Genomic DNA, 18,625 nt, shown 5'->3' with positions numbered 1-18,625 from the left:
CATGCTGTAGCACTACAGAGTGCTACTTTGTTGGTTATATATGGAGATGGCTACTCTTAGAAAGCACCTGTCCACAGCTGATTTCTGTTTGGAAGTGACTCAGTCTTTTCATATTTGTATACATAGGCTTTCTGACTGAGCACTCCACCCCTCAGTCTTATGCATTTTTAGTTACATAGTTACAGCAGGATCCTACCTTCCCATATAAATGTAGGCTTTGGCCCAAAATAGGATTCACGTTAGGCAGGTTCCCAGAAACGAGAATCACCTTATCGTGGCTGCTGGGTACACATGAATTGGCCAATTTATGCACAAAGTATTCTCATTTTTTCCAAAGCAGTAATGCAGTTCAAATTTCATGTTTGCATGCAGTAGTGCTACAGAGTGCTACTTTATTTGCTGGTTATCTATGGAGATGGCTACTCTTAGTAAGCACCTGTACACACCTGATTTCTGTTTGGAAGTATACATTCCTCTCCTTTAAATGCTGGATTCTATAGACTAGTTCTCACATTTCAGCTTTCTGTTGTGTATTTGTGCAATTGTTTTGGAGAACTTACATATGAAACTTTTGCATAGTATGCAAGGAGTCTGCGGTAAATAGAATAATTAGATGACACCATAGGAAATCCTTGCAATGTGTGAATTTTGGTGCACTGGTTGTACCGATAACCCAACAAAAGAGTAGTCTAAAAATCAAATAATAGATACCGACACTAAGAAATGTCAAACATTTATTATTCAAATTAATAGTTCAAAAACATAACCCAGTCCAATCCATAAAACATTAAAAAGATTTTTGCTTTATATTACAAATATGTACCAGATAACTGAGTGCAAAAAAAGTGTAAAAATATATACAGTATGTAAAGCAAAAGTATAAGTATAGAATGAGCACAATGATTTCTATATTTGCTAAACATAATAAAAAATCTCATCAACATGATGAGCATATTTTTAATTATGTTGATCGAGTTTTTTTATTATGTTGATGAATTATTGAATTCCCTGTGCTTAATCAATACACACACTTTTGTAGATTTTTATATTTTTTTGCATTTTTGTTAAAGCATTATAATGTTTAATTTACAGAAAAGCATCTCTTCTTCACCTCCTATCTTTCTGCCTGCCGGGGTGGGGTGCGCTCCTGAAGATGAATTTTTGGACCAGCAGCATGATTGCACCACTGGCCTTAAATGTGCCCACTAATGTTGCTAGCGGCGGCAGCTTTGCCACAACCGCTTTGGAGGAGTGTTGTGACACTGAACCTAACCAGATCATGTTCTTCAGTGATCCAGCCAGCTTTAGATTATCACTTAAACGTTATAGGGGCGCAGTGAGACGGCCGTATGAATCAGACCGCGATGCAAGGACTGGCCGCTGGCTCACCTGACCCAAGCGTGACTGCTTCAAATATTTCTATGCAGTTCTTATGCTCGGTCGGGAGAGCCACAGTCAGTCCAAGCATTGAAGTCTGATCCCTGTCCGATTTTAAAGAGATCTTGTAACTACAGCATATTCTTAACTGCAGCAGTAGCCAGGACAAAGTGCATTAAATATGACAAATAAAATCCCTCTGTTTATGAGAGTATAGAGGATGGTTAATTGCAAGAAAATTGGAACGTAGCTTGTTTTTACAAGCATTTTGCCATTTTAACTGCTTATGGACTACCAAATGACTTTAACCATCCAAGCGGTCCACACATTACTCGGCAATAACATTTTAGAACATCATTGCAGAGTCAGCAATTGTACAGAAATCTTGCAGCTGAAAGTGACCCAAGAAGATGCCACATATGGACCAACCGGCTCCTCAGGGAGAAGGCAGAGGTGGTTTATTACCAGCTCTTCATTCCTGATCTCTGTATAAACATTGCCTAGTGACCGCTATGCATACAGTTTAGGAAGCTCTAACATTACATCTTTCTCTGGTCCCAGTGATCATCGGGTGTTGGAACTGCTAGATCTGCTCAGAAGCAGACTAAGAAGGCTGAACATTCCTGCAACTGGCTAGTAGGTTATACTAAATGCTGAAATCCCCCCATGGTTCTTTTATGATCTTGTTGGGAGCAGAATGTATAAAGTAAATAGTAAGTAAAAAAAAAAAAATAGCCACCGCTGGTTCTAGCCCCTCAGGCGTCCAAAAATTATATAGAAAATTGTGATTTTTGTTTATATGTATATACTAGCTGAAGAGCCTGGCGTTGCCTGGGCATAGTAACCAACTGTGGTTAGTTTTAATAAATTATAATGATTATATTGCACATAAAAACATTTCACATCATATATTGAAGACTACAGATTTGCAACACAAATTAAACGATTACCCTAGTATTGATGGTATTTTATTTTCAACTCATTCAAGATTTTTGGTTTTTACTTTCGGTGCAAAGATGAACAGATTTTTGGCAGTTCCAACTCTTGAACAGACCACGTAAAGTTGACCATGAGAAAAGCCTGGAGATTGCAAATCGATCCCTACTACTTTCAATGACTGTCCCTGAACATTGTTAATGGACATTGCAAATAGCAGTTGAACTGGAAACTGGAGGCGTTTAAAATCCAAAAACAAATCAGATGGAATGAGTGGAATTCTTGGAATGAAAATGTCCTCTCCGTTTGCACATCCTGTTTCGGAGCTGTGTATCTAACCCTATCCTGTGTGATACTGTGTGTTGAGCCGTATATCTAAGCCTATCCTGTGTGATAATGTCTGCTGAGCTGTGTACCTAATCCTCTCCTGTGTGATACTTTCTGCTGAGCTGTGTATCTAATCCTAATCTGTGTGATACTGTCTGCTGAGCCGTGCATCTAATACTATTCTGTGTGATACTGTGTGCTGAGCTGTGTATCTACTCCTATCCTGTGTGATACTGTCTGATGAGCAGTGGATCTATTCCTATCCTGTGTGATACTGACTGCTGAGCTGTGTATCTAATCCGATCCTGTGTGATACTGACTGCTGAGCTGTGTATCTAATCCTATCCTGTGTGATACTGTCTGATGAGCAGTGGATCTATTCCTATCCTGTGTGATACTGACTGCTGAGCTGTGTATCTAATCCTATCCTGTGTGATACTGACTGCTGAGCTGTGTATCTAATCCTATCCTGTGTGATACTGACTGCTGAGCCCTGTATCTAATCCTATCCTGTGTGATACTGACTGCTGAGTAGTGTATCTAATCCTATCCTGTGTGATACCGTCTGCTGAGCCATGTATCTAACCCTATCCTGTGTGATACTAACTGCTGAGCCGTGTACCTAATCCTATCCTGTGTGATACTGCTGAGCTGTGTATCTAATCCTATCCTGTGTGATACTGACTGCTGAGCCGTGTATATAATCCTATCCTGTGTGATACTGGGCTCCCCCTGCAGTCTGTGTTAGAGGGTGGTCTGTGTTGGCGCGGTAATAAATTGTGTTATTTCCAGTTTTACAAAAGGACGATAACACCATAGAAATGATAAGACTAATAGGCAAAATTGTTTGGTGAATTGGAACGCGCGGGGTTAAAATTTCGCCTCACAACATATGACGCTCTCGGGGTCCAGACGTGTGACTGTGCAAAATTTTGTGGCTGTAGCTGCGGCGGTGCAGATGCCAATCCCGGACACACACACACACACATTCAGCTTTATATATTAGATACATATGTGTGTGGGTATATATTATACATGTGCGCATAAATATATATGTATATATACAGTGGAAATTTTAGTATTTGACACTTTGCCGATCTTACACGTTTTCCCACCTACATAGAATGGAGAGGTCTGTAATTTTTATTGTAGGTACACTTCAACTGTGAGACACACATTCTTCAAAAAAAAGAAAATCGCATTGTATGGTTTTTTTCTTTTTTTCTTTTTTTTTTTTTTTTAGAAAAACAGAACTTTAATATTTTGTACAGAAACCTTAGTTTGCAATTACTGAGGTCAGACGTTTCCTGTAGTTCTTGACTAAGTTTTCCCACACTGCAGCAGGGATTTTGGTCCTCTCCTCCATACAGATCTTCTCCAGATCTTTCAGGTTTCGGGGCTGTCTCTGGACAACATTGATTTTCAGCTCCCTCCAAAGATTTTCTATTGGGCTCAGCTCTGGACACTGGCTAGGCCACGCCAGGACCTTGAAATGCTTCTTACGGTGCCACTGCTTAGTTGTTCTGGCTGTGTATTTTGGGTAATTGTCATGCTAGAAGAGCGAGCCACGACTCATATTCAATGCGCTTACTGAGGGAAGAAGGTTGTTGACCAAAATTACACGATACATGACCCCATCCATCCTGTTTTCAATACGATGCAGTCGTCCTGTTCCCTTTGCATAAAAACTCCCCACACTGGGACAGTTTTCTTGGAGTTCTACTCATTCTTCTTCCTCAAAACATGGTGAATGGAGTTGATACCCGAAAGTTCTATTTTGGTTTCATCTGACTACACACAGCCTTCTCCGCTTAGACAGCTTTTTGGTCTTGGCCATGGTGGAAAGGTTGGAAGTGATTGATTGTGTGGACAGGTGTCTTTTACACCGGTAATGAGTTCAAACAGGTGCAATTAATATAGGTTATGAGTGCAGAGTAGGAGGGCTTCTTAACCCCTTCACCCCCAAGGGTGGTTTGCACGTTCATGACCGGGCCAATTTTTAAAATTCTGACCACTGGCCCTTTATGAGGTCATAACTCTGGAACGCTTCCATGGATCCCGGTGATTCTGACACTGTTTTCTCGTGACATATTGTACTTCATGATACTGGTAAAGTTTCATTCAAATAACTTGCGTTTATTTGTGAAAAAAACGGAAATTTGGCAAAAATTTTGAAAATTTCGCAATTTTCCAACTTTGAATTTTTATGCCCTTAAATCACAGAGATATAGCACACAAAAAACTTGATAACTAACAGTTCCCACATGTTTACTTTACATCAGCACAATTTTGGAACCAACATTTTTTTTTTGTTAGGAAGTTATAAGGGTTAAAAATTGACCAGCGATTTCTCATTTTTGCAACACCATTTTATTTTTACGGACCACATCACATTTGAAGCCACTTTGAGGGGTCTATGTGATAGAAAATACCCAAAAGTGACACCATTCTAAAAACTGCACCCCTTAAGGTGCTCAAAACCACATTCAAGAAGTTTATTAACCCTTTAGGTGCGTCACAGGAATTTTTTAAATTTTAAAAAAAAAAATGAACATCTAACTTTTTTTTCACAAAAAAAATAATTCAGGTTCAATTTTTTTTATTTTACCAAGGGTAACAGGAGAAATTGGACTGCAAAAGTTATTGTGCAATTTGTCCTGAGTACGCTGATACCTGATATGTGGGGGGGAACCACTGGTTCGGCGCATGGCAGAGCTCCGAAGGGAAGGAGCGCCGTTTGACTTTTTCAATGCAAAATTGGCTGGAATTCAGATCGGACGCCATGTCACATTTGGAGAGCCCCTGATGTACCTAAACAGTGGAAACCCCCCAAAAGTGACCCCATTTTGGAAACTAGACCCCCCAAGGAACTTATCTAGATATGTGGTGAGAACTTTGAACCCACAAGGGCTTCACAGAAGTTTATAACGTACAGCGGTACAATTAAAAAATCATATTTCATTTTCCCAAGGGTAACAGGACCCTAAAAGTTATTGTGCAATTTGTCCTGAGTACGCTGATACCCCACATGTGGGGGTAAACCACTATTTGGTCGCATGGCAGAGCTCGGAAGGGAAGCAGCGCCATTTGACGTTTTTGGCTGGATTTGAGATCAGACACCATGTCGCGATTGGAAAACCCCTGATGTACCAAAACAGTGGAAACCCCCCACAAATGACACCATTTTGGAAACTAGACCCCCCAAGGAACTTATCTAGGTGTGTGGTGAGCACTTTGAACCCCCCAGTGCTTCACAGAAGTTTATAACACCCGGGCGTGAAAATAAAAAATTCGTATTTTTTCCACAAACATGATCTTTTAGTCACCAATTTTTTTTATTTTCCCAAGGGTACCAGGAGAAATTGGACCCCAAAAGTTGTTGTCCAATTTGTCCTGAGTACGCTGATACCCCATATGTGGGAGAAAACTACTGTATGGGCACGTGTCGGGGCTCGTAAGGGAAGTAGTGACGTTTTGGAATGCAGACTTTGATGGAATGGTCTGCGGGTGTCATGTTGCCTTTTGAGAGCCCCTAATGTACCTAAACAGTGGAAACCCCCCACAAATGACCCCGTTTTGGAAACTAGACCCCCTAAGGAACTTATCTAGATGTGTGGTGAGCATTTTGAACCCCCAAGGGCTTCACAGAAGTTTATAATGCCCGGGCATGAAAATAAAAAAATCGTATTTTTTCCACAAGCATGATCAATTAGTCCCCAATTTTTTTATTTTCCCAAGGGTAACAGGAGAAATTGAACCCCAAAAGTTGTTGTCCAATTTGTCCTGAGTACACTGACAGCCCATATGTTGGAGAAAACTACTGTATGGACACACGTCGGGGCTCGGAAGGGAAGTAGTGACGTTTTGGAATGCAGACTTTGATGGAATGGTCTGCGGGTGTCATGTTGCCTTTGGAGAGCCCCTAATGTACCTAAACAGTGGAAACCCACACAAATGACCCCATTTTGGAAACTAGACCCCCTAAGGAACTTATCTAGATGTGTGGTGAGCACTTTGAACCCCCAAGGGCTTCACAGAAGTTTATAATGCCCGGGCATGAAAATAAAAAAATCGTATTTTTTCCGCACGCATGATCAATTAGTCCCCAATTTTTTCATTTTCCCAAGGGTAACAAGAGAAATGGAACCCCAAAAGTTGTTGTCCAATTGGTACCTGAGTACGCTGACACCCCATATGTGGGAGAAAACTACTGTATGGGCACACTTCGGGGCTCGGGAGGGAAATAGTGACATTTTGGAATGCAGACATTGATGGAATGGTCTGCGGGTGTCATGTTGCCTTTGGAGAGCCCCTAATGTACCTAAACAGTGGAAACCCCCCACAAATGACCCCATTTTGGAAACTAGACCCCCTAAGGATCTTATCTAGATGTGTGGTGAGCACGTTGAACCCCCAAGGGCTTCACAGAAGTTTATAATGCCCGGGCATGAAAATAAAAAAATCGTATTTTTTCCACAAACATCAATTAGTCCCCAATTTTTTTATTTTCCCAAGGGTGACAGGAGAAATTGGACCCCAAAAGTTGTTGTCCAATTTGTCCTGAGTATGCTGACGCCCCATATGTGGGAGAAAACTACTGTATGGACACACGTCGGGGCTCGGAAGGGAAGTAGTGATGTTTTGGAATGCAGACTTTGATGGAATGGTCTGCGGGTGTCATGTGCGTTTGGAGAGCCCCCGATGTACCTAAACTATTGAAACTCCCCACAAGTGACCCCATTTTGGACACTAGACCCCCCCCACGGAACTTATCTAGATGTGTGGTGAGCACTTTGAACCCCCAAGTGCTTCACAGAATTTTATAACGCTCGGGCGTGAAAATAAAAAAATAATTTTTTTTCCACAAAAATGATATTTTTGCCCCCAATTTTTTGTTTTCATAAGGGTAACAGGAGAAATTGGACCCCAAAAGTTGTTTTGCAATTTGTCCTGAGTAGGCTGATACCCTACATGTGGGGGTAAAACACTGTTTGGGCGCATGGCAGAGCTTGGAAGGGAAGGAGCACCATTTGACTTTTTCAACTCAGAATTGGCTGGAATTGAGATCAGACGCCATGTTGCATTTGGAGAGCACCTGATGTACCCAAACAGTGGAAACCCCCAATTCTAACTCCAACCCGAACCCCAACACACCCCTAACTCTAATCTCAGCCCTAGTCCTGGCCCTAACCCTCGCCTTAACCCTAATGGGAATATGGAAATAAATACATTTTCTTTTAATTTTATTATTTTTTCCTAACTAAGGGGGTGATAACGGGGGGGTTTGATTTACTATTTATGGCGGTTTTTATATTTGGCAGCTGTCGCACGCTAAAAGACGCTTTTTATTGTAAAAATATTTTTTGCATCACCACATATTGAGAGCTATAATTTTTCCATATTTTGACCCACCGAGTCATGTGAGGTCTTATTTTTTGCGGGACGAGTTGACGTTTTTATTGGTACCATTTTCGGGCACGTGACATTTTTTGATCACTTTTTATTTCGATTTTTGGGACGCAGAATGAACAAAAATCAGCGTTTCAAGAATTTCTTTTGGGGGGGTGCGTTTACACTGTTCCGCGTGCGGTAAAATTGATAAAGCGGTTTTATTCTTCGGGTCAGTACGGTTACAGCGATACCTCATTTAGGTTATTTTTTTATGTTTTGGCGGTTTTATGCAATGAAAACTATTTTATATAAAAAATAATTATTTTTGCATCGCTTTATTCTGTGAGCTATAACTTTTTTATTTTTTCACTGTTGATGCTGTATGGCAGCTTGTTTTTTGCGGGACAAGATGACTTATTCAGCGGTACCATGGATATTTATATGCGTCTTTTTGATCGCGCGTTATTGCACTTTTTGTTTGGCAGTATGATAATAAATCATTATTTTTTGCTTCATTTTTTATTTTTTAAGGGGTTCGCTAAAGGGGTTAACTAATGGGACAGTTTTATAGGGCGGGTCATTACAGATGCGGTGATACCTAATATATGTACTTTTATTGTGGGGGGTTTTTTTATTTAAAAAAAATGGATTTATTGGGGGAACATTTTTTTTTTTTTCTAATTTATTTGGCGATTTTTAAAAAATTATTTTAACACTTTTTTTTTTTTTTAACTTTATTACATAGTCCCAGGTGGGACATCACTGTCCTGTGACAGATCGCTGATCTGTCACATCACAGATCACTGTGACAGATCAGCGATCAGCTTCCCTTTAACCCCCGATACACCGCGATCATGTTTGATCGCGGTGTGCAAGGGGTTAACGTGTCGGGGGCGGTCCGTGACCGCCCCTGACACATTGTGCCGGGTGTCAGCTGTGATAATCAGCTGACACCTGGCCGCGATCAACGGCGCTCACCACGTGGGCGCCGCTGATCGCGCTAAACGTACTATCCCGTCCATGGGCATAGGGGCCCGGGTCCCCTGGACGGGATAGTACGTCTGATGTCAGAAAGGGGTTAAAGAAAAACTAACAGATCTGTGAGAGCCAGAATTCTTGCGTGTTGTTAAGTGATCAAATACTTAATTCATCCAATAAAATGCTTTTTAAATATGTAAAAATCACACAATGTGATTTTCTGTTTTTTTGTTTTTTTTTATATTCTGTCTCTCACAGTTGAAGTGTACCTATGATAAAAAATACAGACCTTTCCATTCTTTGTAGGTGGGAAAACTTGCAAAATTGTCAGTGTATCAAATACTTATTTTCGCTGCTGTACATCTTAAAAAAAATTCTGTATGTATTGTTAAAAAAAGAGAGGCAAAAATTTGAATATCCAAACGAGGAAAAATTTAGAGCTCTTAAAAAAAAAAAAAAAAAAAAAAAAAAAAAAAAAGCTCATGAACGGATACAAAAGACAAGCAGAAATGTGCCTGGCCGTAATCTGGTTAACCATTAGGAATGTTGAGACTCAATTAGCCGTTTAATATATTTTTTTTGTGCACTTGTTTATGTGGAAATATTTAGAATGTATGATTTTTTTTAAATTGATTTTACCGGGGTATTTTTTGGATTGTCCAAATGTGGGAATATTTTTAGTGACTTTTCTGACTGCCGGTATGTATTCTTTGAAGGTCTCCTCTGTGTTGGACGGAGTTTGGATTATTTATGAACCTCTTAGCTGCTCATTGGAAGTTTTCTTCCATTCATTTTGCAGAAAGAAGAAGACTGTCAGTCAGCGGCTGGAGGGTGGGGGGCGCCACAGATCTTGTTTTGGCTATGCTCAGGATTCCATGGCAAGTCTCTTGATTACTTTCTTGATACCTGCTAAAATCTTCTGAAGGCGCCACTGTGGCACTTGATGTAGTTGGGGGATTTCTCCGCATTTGCTCATCCACAGCTCAATAATTAAAATATAACAACGACTTCTATTCTAAAAAGACGCTCTGCATTGTTTATCCCTGGCTTACTTTCAGCATTGGCTGCGCCAGATTATGTTTCCTGGAGAAATGTCTCTGTGTATTGTTAGCGATGGCACCGGTTACACAAAGTGATTTGTTTATTTTTTTTTCCAGACAGATCTACTGCATAGACAATGCCCATGGACAGCTGGTTCGAGACCTCGACTTCAATCCCAACAAACAATACTACTTGGCCAGTTGTGGAGATGATTGCAAAGTGAAGTTCTGGGACACCAGGAATGTTAATGAGCCGGTGAAAACACTAGAGGAACATTCTCATTGGTACGACTTGCGGGGCTTCTGTTACACAGTGTTTATTTCTGTTGTATGCAAAGCAAGCTGTTCCATTTACATCATGACGCTTAGATATGGGCACAGATGGCGGCACAGCCAACCCAACACGTATGTATATAAGCAAACAATAGACTGAACACACAGCGAGACTGATTAGCAGAAGGAGACGCCGTGAGTGGACATGTCTCTACTTATGTGTTACATTCTACTTTGCAAATAGGAAATCCATACCGTGTTTTTATGCACAGATTTAACTCATTGCATATTATTGCACATATGATACTGGATGAAAATTCATCATGACCAAGGTTCACATACTGGCTGCCCACATACTTTGTGATGGTCTTAGGCTCTTTTCACATTGCACCGCGTGTCACCATCGGGGCGTACGTCCAAAATCCCCCTCAAAACGGTTAGGATATATGCGCCAACAGGGCCATAGACTGTAATGGTGACAGCAGAGTGAACGTGCGCTCTGCCGTGCACATTTTTACGGAGTTTACGCCTACAACAGTCTACTACATCTGAGTGTCCATCTCCTGTGTTCGGACCCTGTTTTGCTGGTGATATCTGACATATGCCCAGAGGGAGACACGCAACACAATGTGAAAACACCCTTAACTAATTCATTATTGGACCCATCCAAAGGTTGCACTCCCAGATTTCTGCATTATTCCAGTAAAATTTTGCCACTGGTGGTACTGAATTCCTTCACCCTCGAGCCTGTTTTCACCTTCCCGACCTGGTCAAATTTTTCAATCCTATCCCTTCACCGCGTTCCAGTGATTCTGAGATTGTTTTATCGTGACACGTATCATGTCAATGGCAAGTTTAGGCCGATATTTTTTGCGTTTATTTGTGAAAATATCAAGGATTTTATGCCCTTAAGCCATAGTTATATCACACAAAATAGTTAATAAATAACATTTACCACATGTCTAATTTACATAAGCATAATTTTTGAAACGTCAGTTTGAAAATGTTACTTTCTTCCCATAAAAATGTTGATTTAACCCCAAATTTTCATTTTCACAAGGGTATCAGGAGAAAATAGACCATGCAACACGAATACCCCATATCTGGTGGAAAACTACTGTTTGGGTGCATGGCAGAGCTCGAAAAGGAAGGAGCAAATTTGGCTGGAATAGATAGCGGACGCCATGTCGCGTTTGCAGAGCCCCTGATGTGCCTAAACAGTGGAAGACCCATACTACATTTTGGAAACTACACCCCTCAAGGAACTTATCCTAGAGGTGTGGCGAGCTCCTTGACCCCACAGGTGCTTCACAGAATTTTATAACATTGAGACGTGAAAATGAAAAAATACATTTTTCCTGCAAAAATGCTGTTTTGGCCTCAAATTTTTCATTTTCACAAGGCTAACAGGAGAAAATTTGTTGTTCAATATCTCCTGACTACACCGATACCCAATATGTGGTGGAAAACTACTGTTTGGGCGCACGTCAGGGCTATGAAAGGAAGGAGTGACGTTTTTTATAATGCATACTTTGATGCACTGGTCTGTGAGTATCATGCTGCGTTTAGAGAGCCCCTGATGTGCCTAAACACAGTGGAAACCCCTCACAATGACCCGATTTAGGAAACTAGACCCCTCAATGAATTTATCTAGACATGTGCTGAGGACCTTGAACACACAGTTGCTTCACAGAATTTTACATTGATCTGTGAAAATGAAAAAAATTCCCACAAAAAATGTTGTTTTTTTTAATCCCAATTTTTTCATTTTCATGAGGATTAGTAGGACAAAATGGACCCCAGTATTTGTTGTGCAATTTCTCCGGAGTATACCCCATATATGGTACTGAGCATTTTTAACCTTCAGGCGATTCACAGAATTGTATAACATTAGGCTGAGTAAATGGAAAATTACCATTTTTCCCCTATATGTTGCTTTGGCCCCAAGTTTTTAATTTTCAAAGGGGGTAACAGGCGAAAATGAATTTGTTATAATTTTTTTCTGAGTACACCATATGCGGTCAAAAACTACTTTTGAGGCACAGTGCAAAGCTCAGAAAGGAAGAGGCGCCATATTGGAGTTCAGATTTTGCTGGAATGGTTTGAGGGTGCCATGTCACATTGTCAGATCCCCTGAGGTGCCAGAACAGCAGAAACCCCCCATAAGTGACCCTGTTTTACACATCACACCCCGCAGTGAATTTTTCTGTGGGTCAAGTGAGCATGTTGACACCCCATGTACGTCAAATAATTTTATACCGTTGAGCGGTGGCGAAAGAATAATTACATTTTTACCACTAAAATGTTGTTTTATCTCCAAGTTTTTTATTTTTATCAGGGCTAATTGGAAAAAATGGACCTTACAGTTTGTTTTGCAATTTCTCCTGAGTGTGCCAATAATCTACATGTAATCGGGAAATACTTTTCAGGCAGTGGAAAGCTCATAAGGGAAATAACGCCATATTATAGTACAGATTTTTCTGTTACGGTTTATAGGTGCTATGACCCAGTGGGAGAACCCCTGAGTTACCAGAGCAGCAGATCCCCCATAAGTGACCCCATTTTACAAAACTTCTCAGTGAATTCATCTAAGGGTGCAGTGATCCTATTAAAACCATGGGTGTGTCACAGAATTTTATACCATTGGGCAGGGAAGAAAAAATAATTACATTTTTACCACAAAGAAATTTACATTTTCTCACAGGTAAATAGGTAAAAGTGACACCAAAATTTATCACACAATTTTTGCTAAACATGACAATACTTTATGTGGCTATACAGTACTTCTTAGCCACACGGTGAGACTAGGGAAGAAGCGCCATTTGACTCTTGAACAAATTATTGTAAAATAGTTTGCGGATTCCATATACAGAGCTGAATCCCCCCTCAAGTAACCCCATTTTGGAGAGTACACCCCTCTAGGAATTTATCTACAGGTATAGTGATGATTTTCACTCCATGGATGTTTGCCAGAAACAAGCAGCAGTGGATGTTGCTGAGTGAAAATTGCATCTGCCATTGTAGTGTCAGTACATTGTGCCCATTGCATTCACCGGTAAATTAGGCAGGTTCTCATTGATGTAGAAATGCTACACATGTGGGTGCTAAATGTGGTTTATTCACTCTGGGGCTCAGAAGGGAGGGGGCATTTGGATTTGGGAGCAGAGAATTTGCTGGATTTCTTTAGGGGGATGAGGTGTCATTTTGCTTTTTCACAGCCTTTGTGCTACCAGTAACGTGGAAGCCTCCTATATTTCTGTATAACAGATAATGGTTAAATTTCTTCGATATAACTTGCGTTTATTTATGAAAAAAATGGAAATTTGGCAAAAATGCTGAAAATTTAGCCAATTTCAAACTTTAAATTTTTGTACTCCTAAGGCTGGTTTTACACTTGCCGTGTTTTTTGCGGCCCGTTTTCACGGGCCATTTCTGTTGGCCGTATTGCTGTGATTTTTGTGGTCTCCCGCAAAAAACTTTCACAGATCGCCGTTTTTCCCTGTTATAACAAATAGGGGAAAAAACGTCGATCCGCAAATACGGTGTAACGCAAAAACAAGCTACCGTGTTTTTGCGGTACCATTGAAATGCATTGTGGCCGTGTCTGTAAGCCGTGAAAAATATCGAGCAAGCACGATATTTTTTCACGGCCACAAATACGGCCATACGGACCACGGCCCTCCTACTAATTTTTGTTGCCCGTTTTTGCGGCCTCATAGAAATGCATTGGGGCCGCAAAAACACGGCAAGAGTAAAACCAGCCTAAATCAGAGAGTCATATTGCACAAAATAGTTAATAAATAACATTTCCCACATGTCAACTTTACATCAGCACAATTTTGGAAACATCATTTTTTTTTGTTATGACATTTATAAGGGTTAAAAGTTGACCAGTGATTTCTAATTTTTCCAACAAAATTTACAAATCCTTTTTTTTTAGGGACCACATCACATTTGAAGTGAGTTTTGGGGGGGTCAATATAATAGAAAATACCCAAAGGTGACACCATTCTAAAAACTGCACCCCTCAAGGTGCGCAAAACTACTTTCAAGAAGTTTAAAATGAAGGCTTAGGGGTGATCTTATTACAATGTATAAATATATGCGGGGACAGTACAAAGACCTTTCTAATGATCTTTTTACTCTTAGACCTGTGACGGGGACAAGGGGGCATCCTCTACGTCTGGAGGAAAGAAGGTTTAAGCATACTCACAGACGCGGATTCTTTACTGTAAGAGCAGTGAGACTATGGACCTCTCTGCCATATGATGTTGTAATGAGTGATTCCCTACAAAAATTTAAGAAGGGACTGGATGCCTTTCTTGAATAGTATAATATTACAGGGTGTATACACTAGTTTCCTTAATATTGCGCTGATCCAGGGAGCTAGTCTGATTGTTGTATGTGGAGTCGGGAAGGAATTTTTTTCCCCACTGTGAAGCTTACTGTTTGCCACATGGGTTTTTTTTTGCCTTCCTCTGGATCAACATGTTAGGGCAAGTTAGGATAGGTTGAACTAGATGGACTTAAAGTCTTCCTTCAATCTTAATAACTATGTTACTATTAACCCTTCAGATGCTACACGAGAACTAAAGCAATGTGGAAGGAAAAAATTAACATTATACTTTTTTCACAAAAAATTTACTTTGGAACCAAATTTTTTTTATTTTCACAAGGGTATGACGAGAAAATGGACCACAAAATTTGTTGTGCAATTTCTTCTGAGTATGCCAATACCCCATATGTGGGGGAAAGCCACTGTTTGGGCTGGGGTTGTTAATCTTTTTTAGCCACATGCTGTGGGAGTACCAATCATGTCTTCTCTTCTTCTACATATGGTGGTTTTGTTATGCAGATATTGCCAGCTATAGTTAAGGCCCCTTTACATTTAGCGATGCACCAGCGATCCTGACAACGATACGACCCGGTCAGGATCGCTGGTGCATCGCTAAATGATCGCTAGTGAGCTGCCAAAAAGGAAGATCTCACAGCGATGTAGCGACACTGCTGCGGTCGTTACTTACCATTCAGATGCGGCGATCCTGACGTCCTCCCGCCCGCGTCGCTCGTCGGCGCCAGCAGGAAGCGCCCGACGAGAAACAGAGCCGCACGATCTCGCGCGATCAGCGACAGACAACGGGGGAGCCGGTCGGAGGTAAGTATCACACATAGCGATATCGCTAGCGACATCGCTACTGCTTCACCAAACTGGTGACGCTTTAGCGATATCGCTATGTGTAAAGGCCCCTTTAGTCTGTCCTGGTCTGGAGAAGTGGACACATCCTGGTTAACTGGTGGTGTTTCCAAAGTTGTTGCAAGCAGTGTTTGGTGAAGCCATTCCTTTTCCCTTGGTGTTTTTATGTTACTTTGTTGCCTCACTAGCTCTACACTTTTATTCCTTAGTGTTTTTCCCTCTGGAAATGCTGTGTCACTGGGTTCTGTTTTGCCCTGTCTGTCTTGTTTGTGTTCCCCCCATACACTTAACAGATTATTGCTACTCAGGAGCATAGTGAGGAATAAGACCCAGGCATATCCACCTTCAGGGGGTAATCCTGGGGACAGGGATAGCCATGTACCTCTAGCCCGAGGGACAGTATAGGAGCCCATTTGCTATTCCACAGTCATACCATGACACTTTCTCATAGAGAACACGGGACCACTTGGCTGAACGATCTTTCGGACATCAACCATCCAATATGAGCATTTGGCTGACCATGTTTTGATATATTTGACAGGGAATGCGTTAAATTAAAATACTATCATTACTCATTGACTAATCTGCCACAAGTCCGGTTGCCCAAACTCGTCTGTTTCATTACTTACAGTTGGTTATGTTCCATCTAGTAAAGTGATTGCTGGATCTGGTTACTGCCATCCGCAGTGATTCTTCTATTTGGCATACAGTTGTGATCATCATTATAGGTATTTCAGAATATAATAGAAAAGGCACTAGACAGAAAAATTCAAAAAAACCTTAGGAAAAATTTTTAAAAAATTCAGGACAAATGACAAAGTTACACTAACCCTGTGATTAATTAAAAAATAGACTCATCTGCCTCCACGTTGTCAGCGCTATCATGACTTTAATTAGCCAATAAGTGGCAAAGATAAGAAAGCTGCCAGAAATGCTATTGTCACCAAGCACAAGCAGTCTGTGGGTTACTGGTCTTTCTCAAAGACCCTGGCATCCTGGTGTCATCAGTTTGAAATATTATCAAAAAGTTTCCTACTAATGGAAAAGTCATGAACCTTCAAGAATGTGGTTGAAACAGGAAAATGGATGAATTAACCCTGCAAAGTTTGTTTGAAATGTTTTAAAAGAACCGCTTACAACATCCAGAGACCACCAGGCTGAGCTAGAGGCATCTGGCGCCTATGCTTTCCTCCTATACTATATGCCACACACTGAACGAAACAGGGATGTATTGGCAAAAGCCAAAGAGGACCCCACTGCTTGCAGAAAGGAATATGAGAGTGATTGAACTTTGGCACAAGTTACATAAATAAAGCACAATCTTTCTTGGAAAATGTTCGACAAAATAAATAATGTAAGAAAAATTGACCCATGGCAAAGGCATAATGTGAGGCCACTCGCCTATGTAACTTTGGGATTGGAGGCTTTGAAGGTGTTGCAGGAACAATGAATGAAATCTGAGGATTTTCAGAGCCTTTTTAGAGAGAAATGTTCTCCCAAGTGTAAGAAAACTAGGTTTAAGTCTAACAAAATGGGTCCTACAAAAGAATAATGACTCAAACCGCACATCCAAAAGTGCTAAAGAATCAATAAATGGGCTATTGAACTCTTATTGGGAAAAGGATCCAGCAAACATTCAAGCGATTGTGAGAATTCCAGTGGAAGAAATTATCAGTAGACAGGCGCATAATGCTCAGATCGCTGAAAGAAAACGTATGGAGGCGGTCAGCTTATAAAACTAAGTATTAGGCGAGACGGACTTTAATCCTGTCTGTGTCATCTACTGTGCTTCTTCTTTCCGTCTTCTTAACATTGACCTACAAGGCCGCCCATATCTGTCTCTCCCATATATCACCAAACTAATCTCCTGATACCTTCTCATAAATAATCTCCGGACCTCCCAAATCTCCTTCTCCTCCACACTTGTACTTTCCTAACCCAATCGCCTCCAAGACTTCTCCCGAGTAACCATCGTTTTCTGAAATTCTGTGCCCCAACACATCCGATTATCCACGACATTTGGAACTTTCATACGGAACTTGAAAACCAATCTCTTCAAGAAAGCTTACAGCCTGCACTGAGCCCCCCCCCGCCACCTCACGCCATCAGAGCTGCCGCAACCCCCCAACCTACTGTCTCCTCCTTTCCCCATTATCCAGTAGACTGTAGGCGCTCTCCCCTCTGTATCCGTCTGTCATTGTTAGTTTGTTCGTTGTAATTTATTAGTATTGTCTCATGCACAGCATTATTGAATCAATGGTGCTCTAAAAAATACATACGGTAATAATAATAAAATGACTGCAAGTATGATGTCAGGCTAACTTTTATTTTGGACATTTGGTTGTTAAAATATTGTAATAATACTAAATTAATACATTGCAGCTTATTTTTTTTTACTTTTCTTTCTAACAAACAATGCTGACTATAGAGGTAGGACTGCTTAAGCAAATGATTGGCTGCAGCAGCAACATGGGTACGTTGCTTGTAAGGTGCTGCAGGAAAGTAAGCAGACAGACCTGATTTACTACTAGGTTTTTATGCTAAAGCCTTTTCTGCTTTAAAAAATAGCCACTTTAAGATTTCTTACTTTACTGTATTACGTGGCTTACCTTCCTCCATACTTAGCATGAATGTTTTTTGTTTTTTTTTCCAAAATATGTAATGACACATTTTTTTTCCTTTAGAACTTTTATTTACAGTAATGTTCAAAATAATAGCAGTGTGGTCAAAAAACATGAGTTAATCAAAATCTTTATACTAGTTTTTATTTCCAGCATTGGGAACATTGCACACTTTTTTTTTTTTTAAATTCAAAATATGAAGAGAAATGTATGTAATTTTTAACTACTTTTCAGAAAATAGCCAAAAATGAACATTGGGGTGTTCTAAAAAATTGCAGTGTCTGCGTTTATCTTTGCAAACTCACAATATGTACTATTATTTTGAAGATTTTTAGAACTGCTTCAATACTATGTTGTAGAGTGAACCAACTTCTGGCCCCTGTCACCTGTTATTCCAGCCCGGGATGCTTGGACTCCATCCCACAATTTTTTGACATTTGTTGGCTTTGCCTCAGAAACTGAATTTTTAATATCAACCCACAAGTGTT

General features: G+C 40.5%; 1 protein-coding gene across 1 annotated transcript in view; it reads left to right on the top strand.

Annotated features, from left to right (window-relative positions):
• Window positions 1-18,625, top strand: part of EIPR1 (EARP complex and GARP complex interacting protein 1) — a 291,898-nt gene that overhangs the window by 245,063 nt on the left and 28,210 nt on the right. Inside the window, exon 7 of the mRNA XM_073568152.1 lies at window positions 10,167-10,334. Within this exon, the coding sequence (XP_073424253.1) occupies window positions 10,167-10,334 (168 nt within the window). The remainder of the gene's footprint in view (window positions 1-10,166; window positions 10,335-18,625) is intronic.

This window comes from Dendrobates tinctorius, unplaced genomic scaffold (genome assembly GCF_039654945.1).
Source record: "Dendrobates tinctorius isolate UK_male_01 unplaced genomic scaffold, ASM3965494v1 ptg000021l, whole genome shotgun sequence".
Lineage (NCBI taxonomy): Eukaryota > Metazoa > Chordata > Amphibia > Anura > Dendrobatidae > Dendrobates > Dendrobates tinctorius.
Note: the sequence above shows the minus strand (reverse complement) of the source record. Positions and strands in the feature narration are given on the sequence as shown.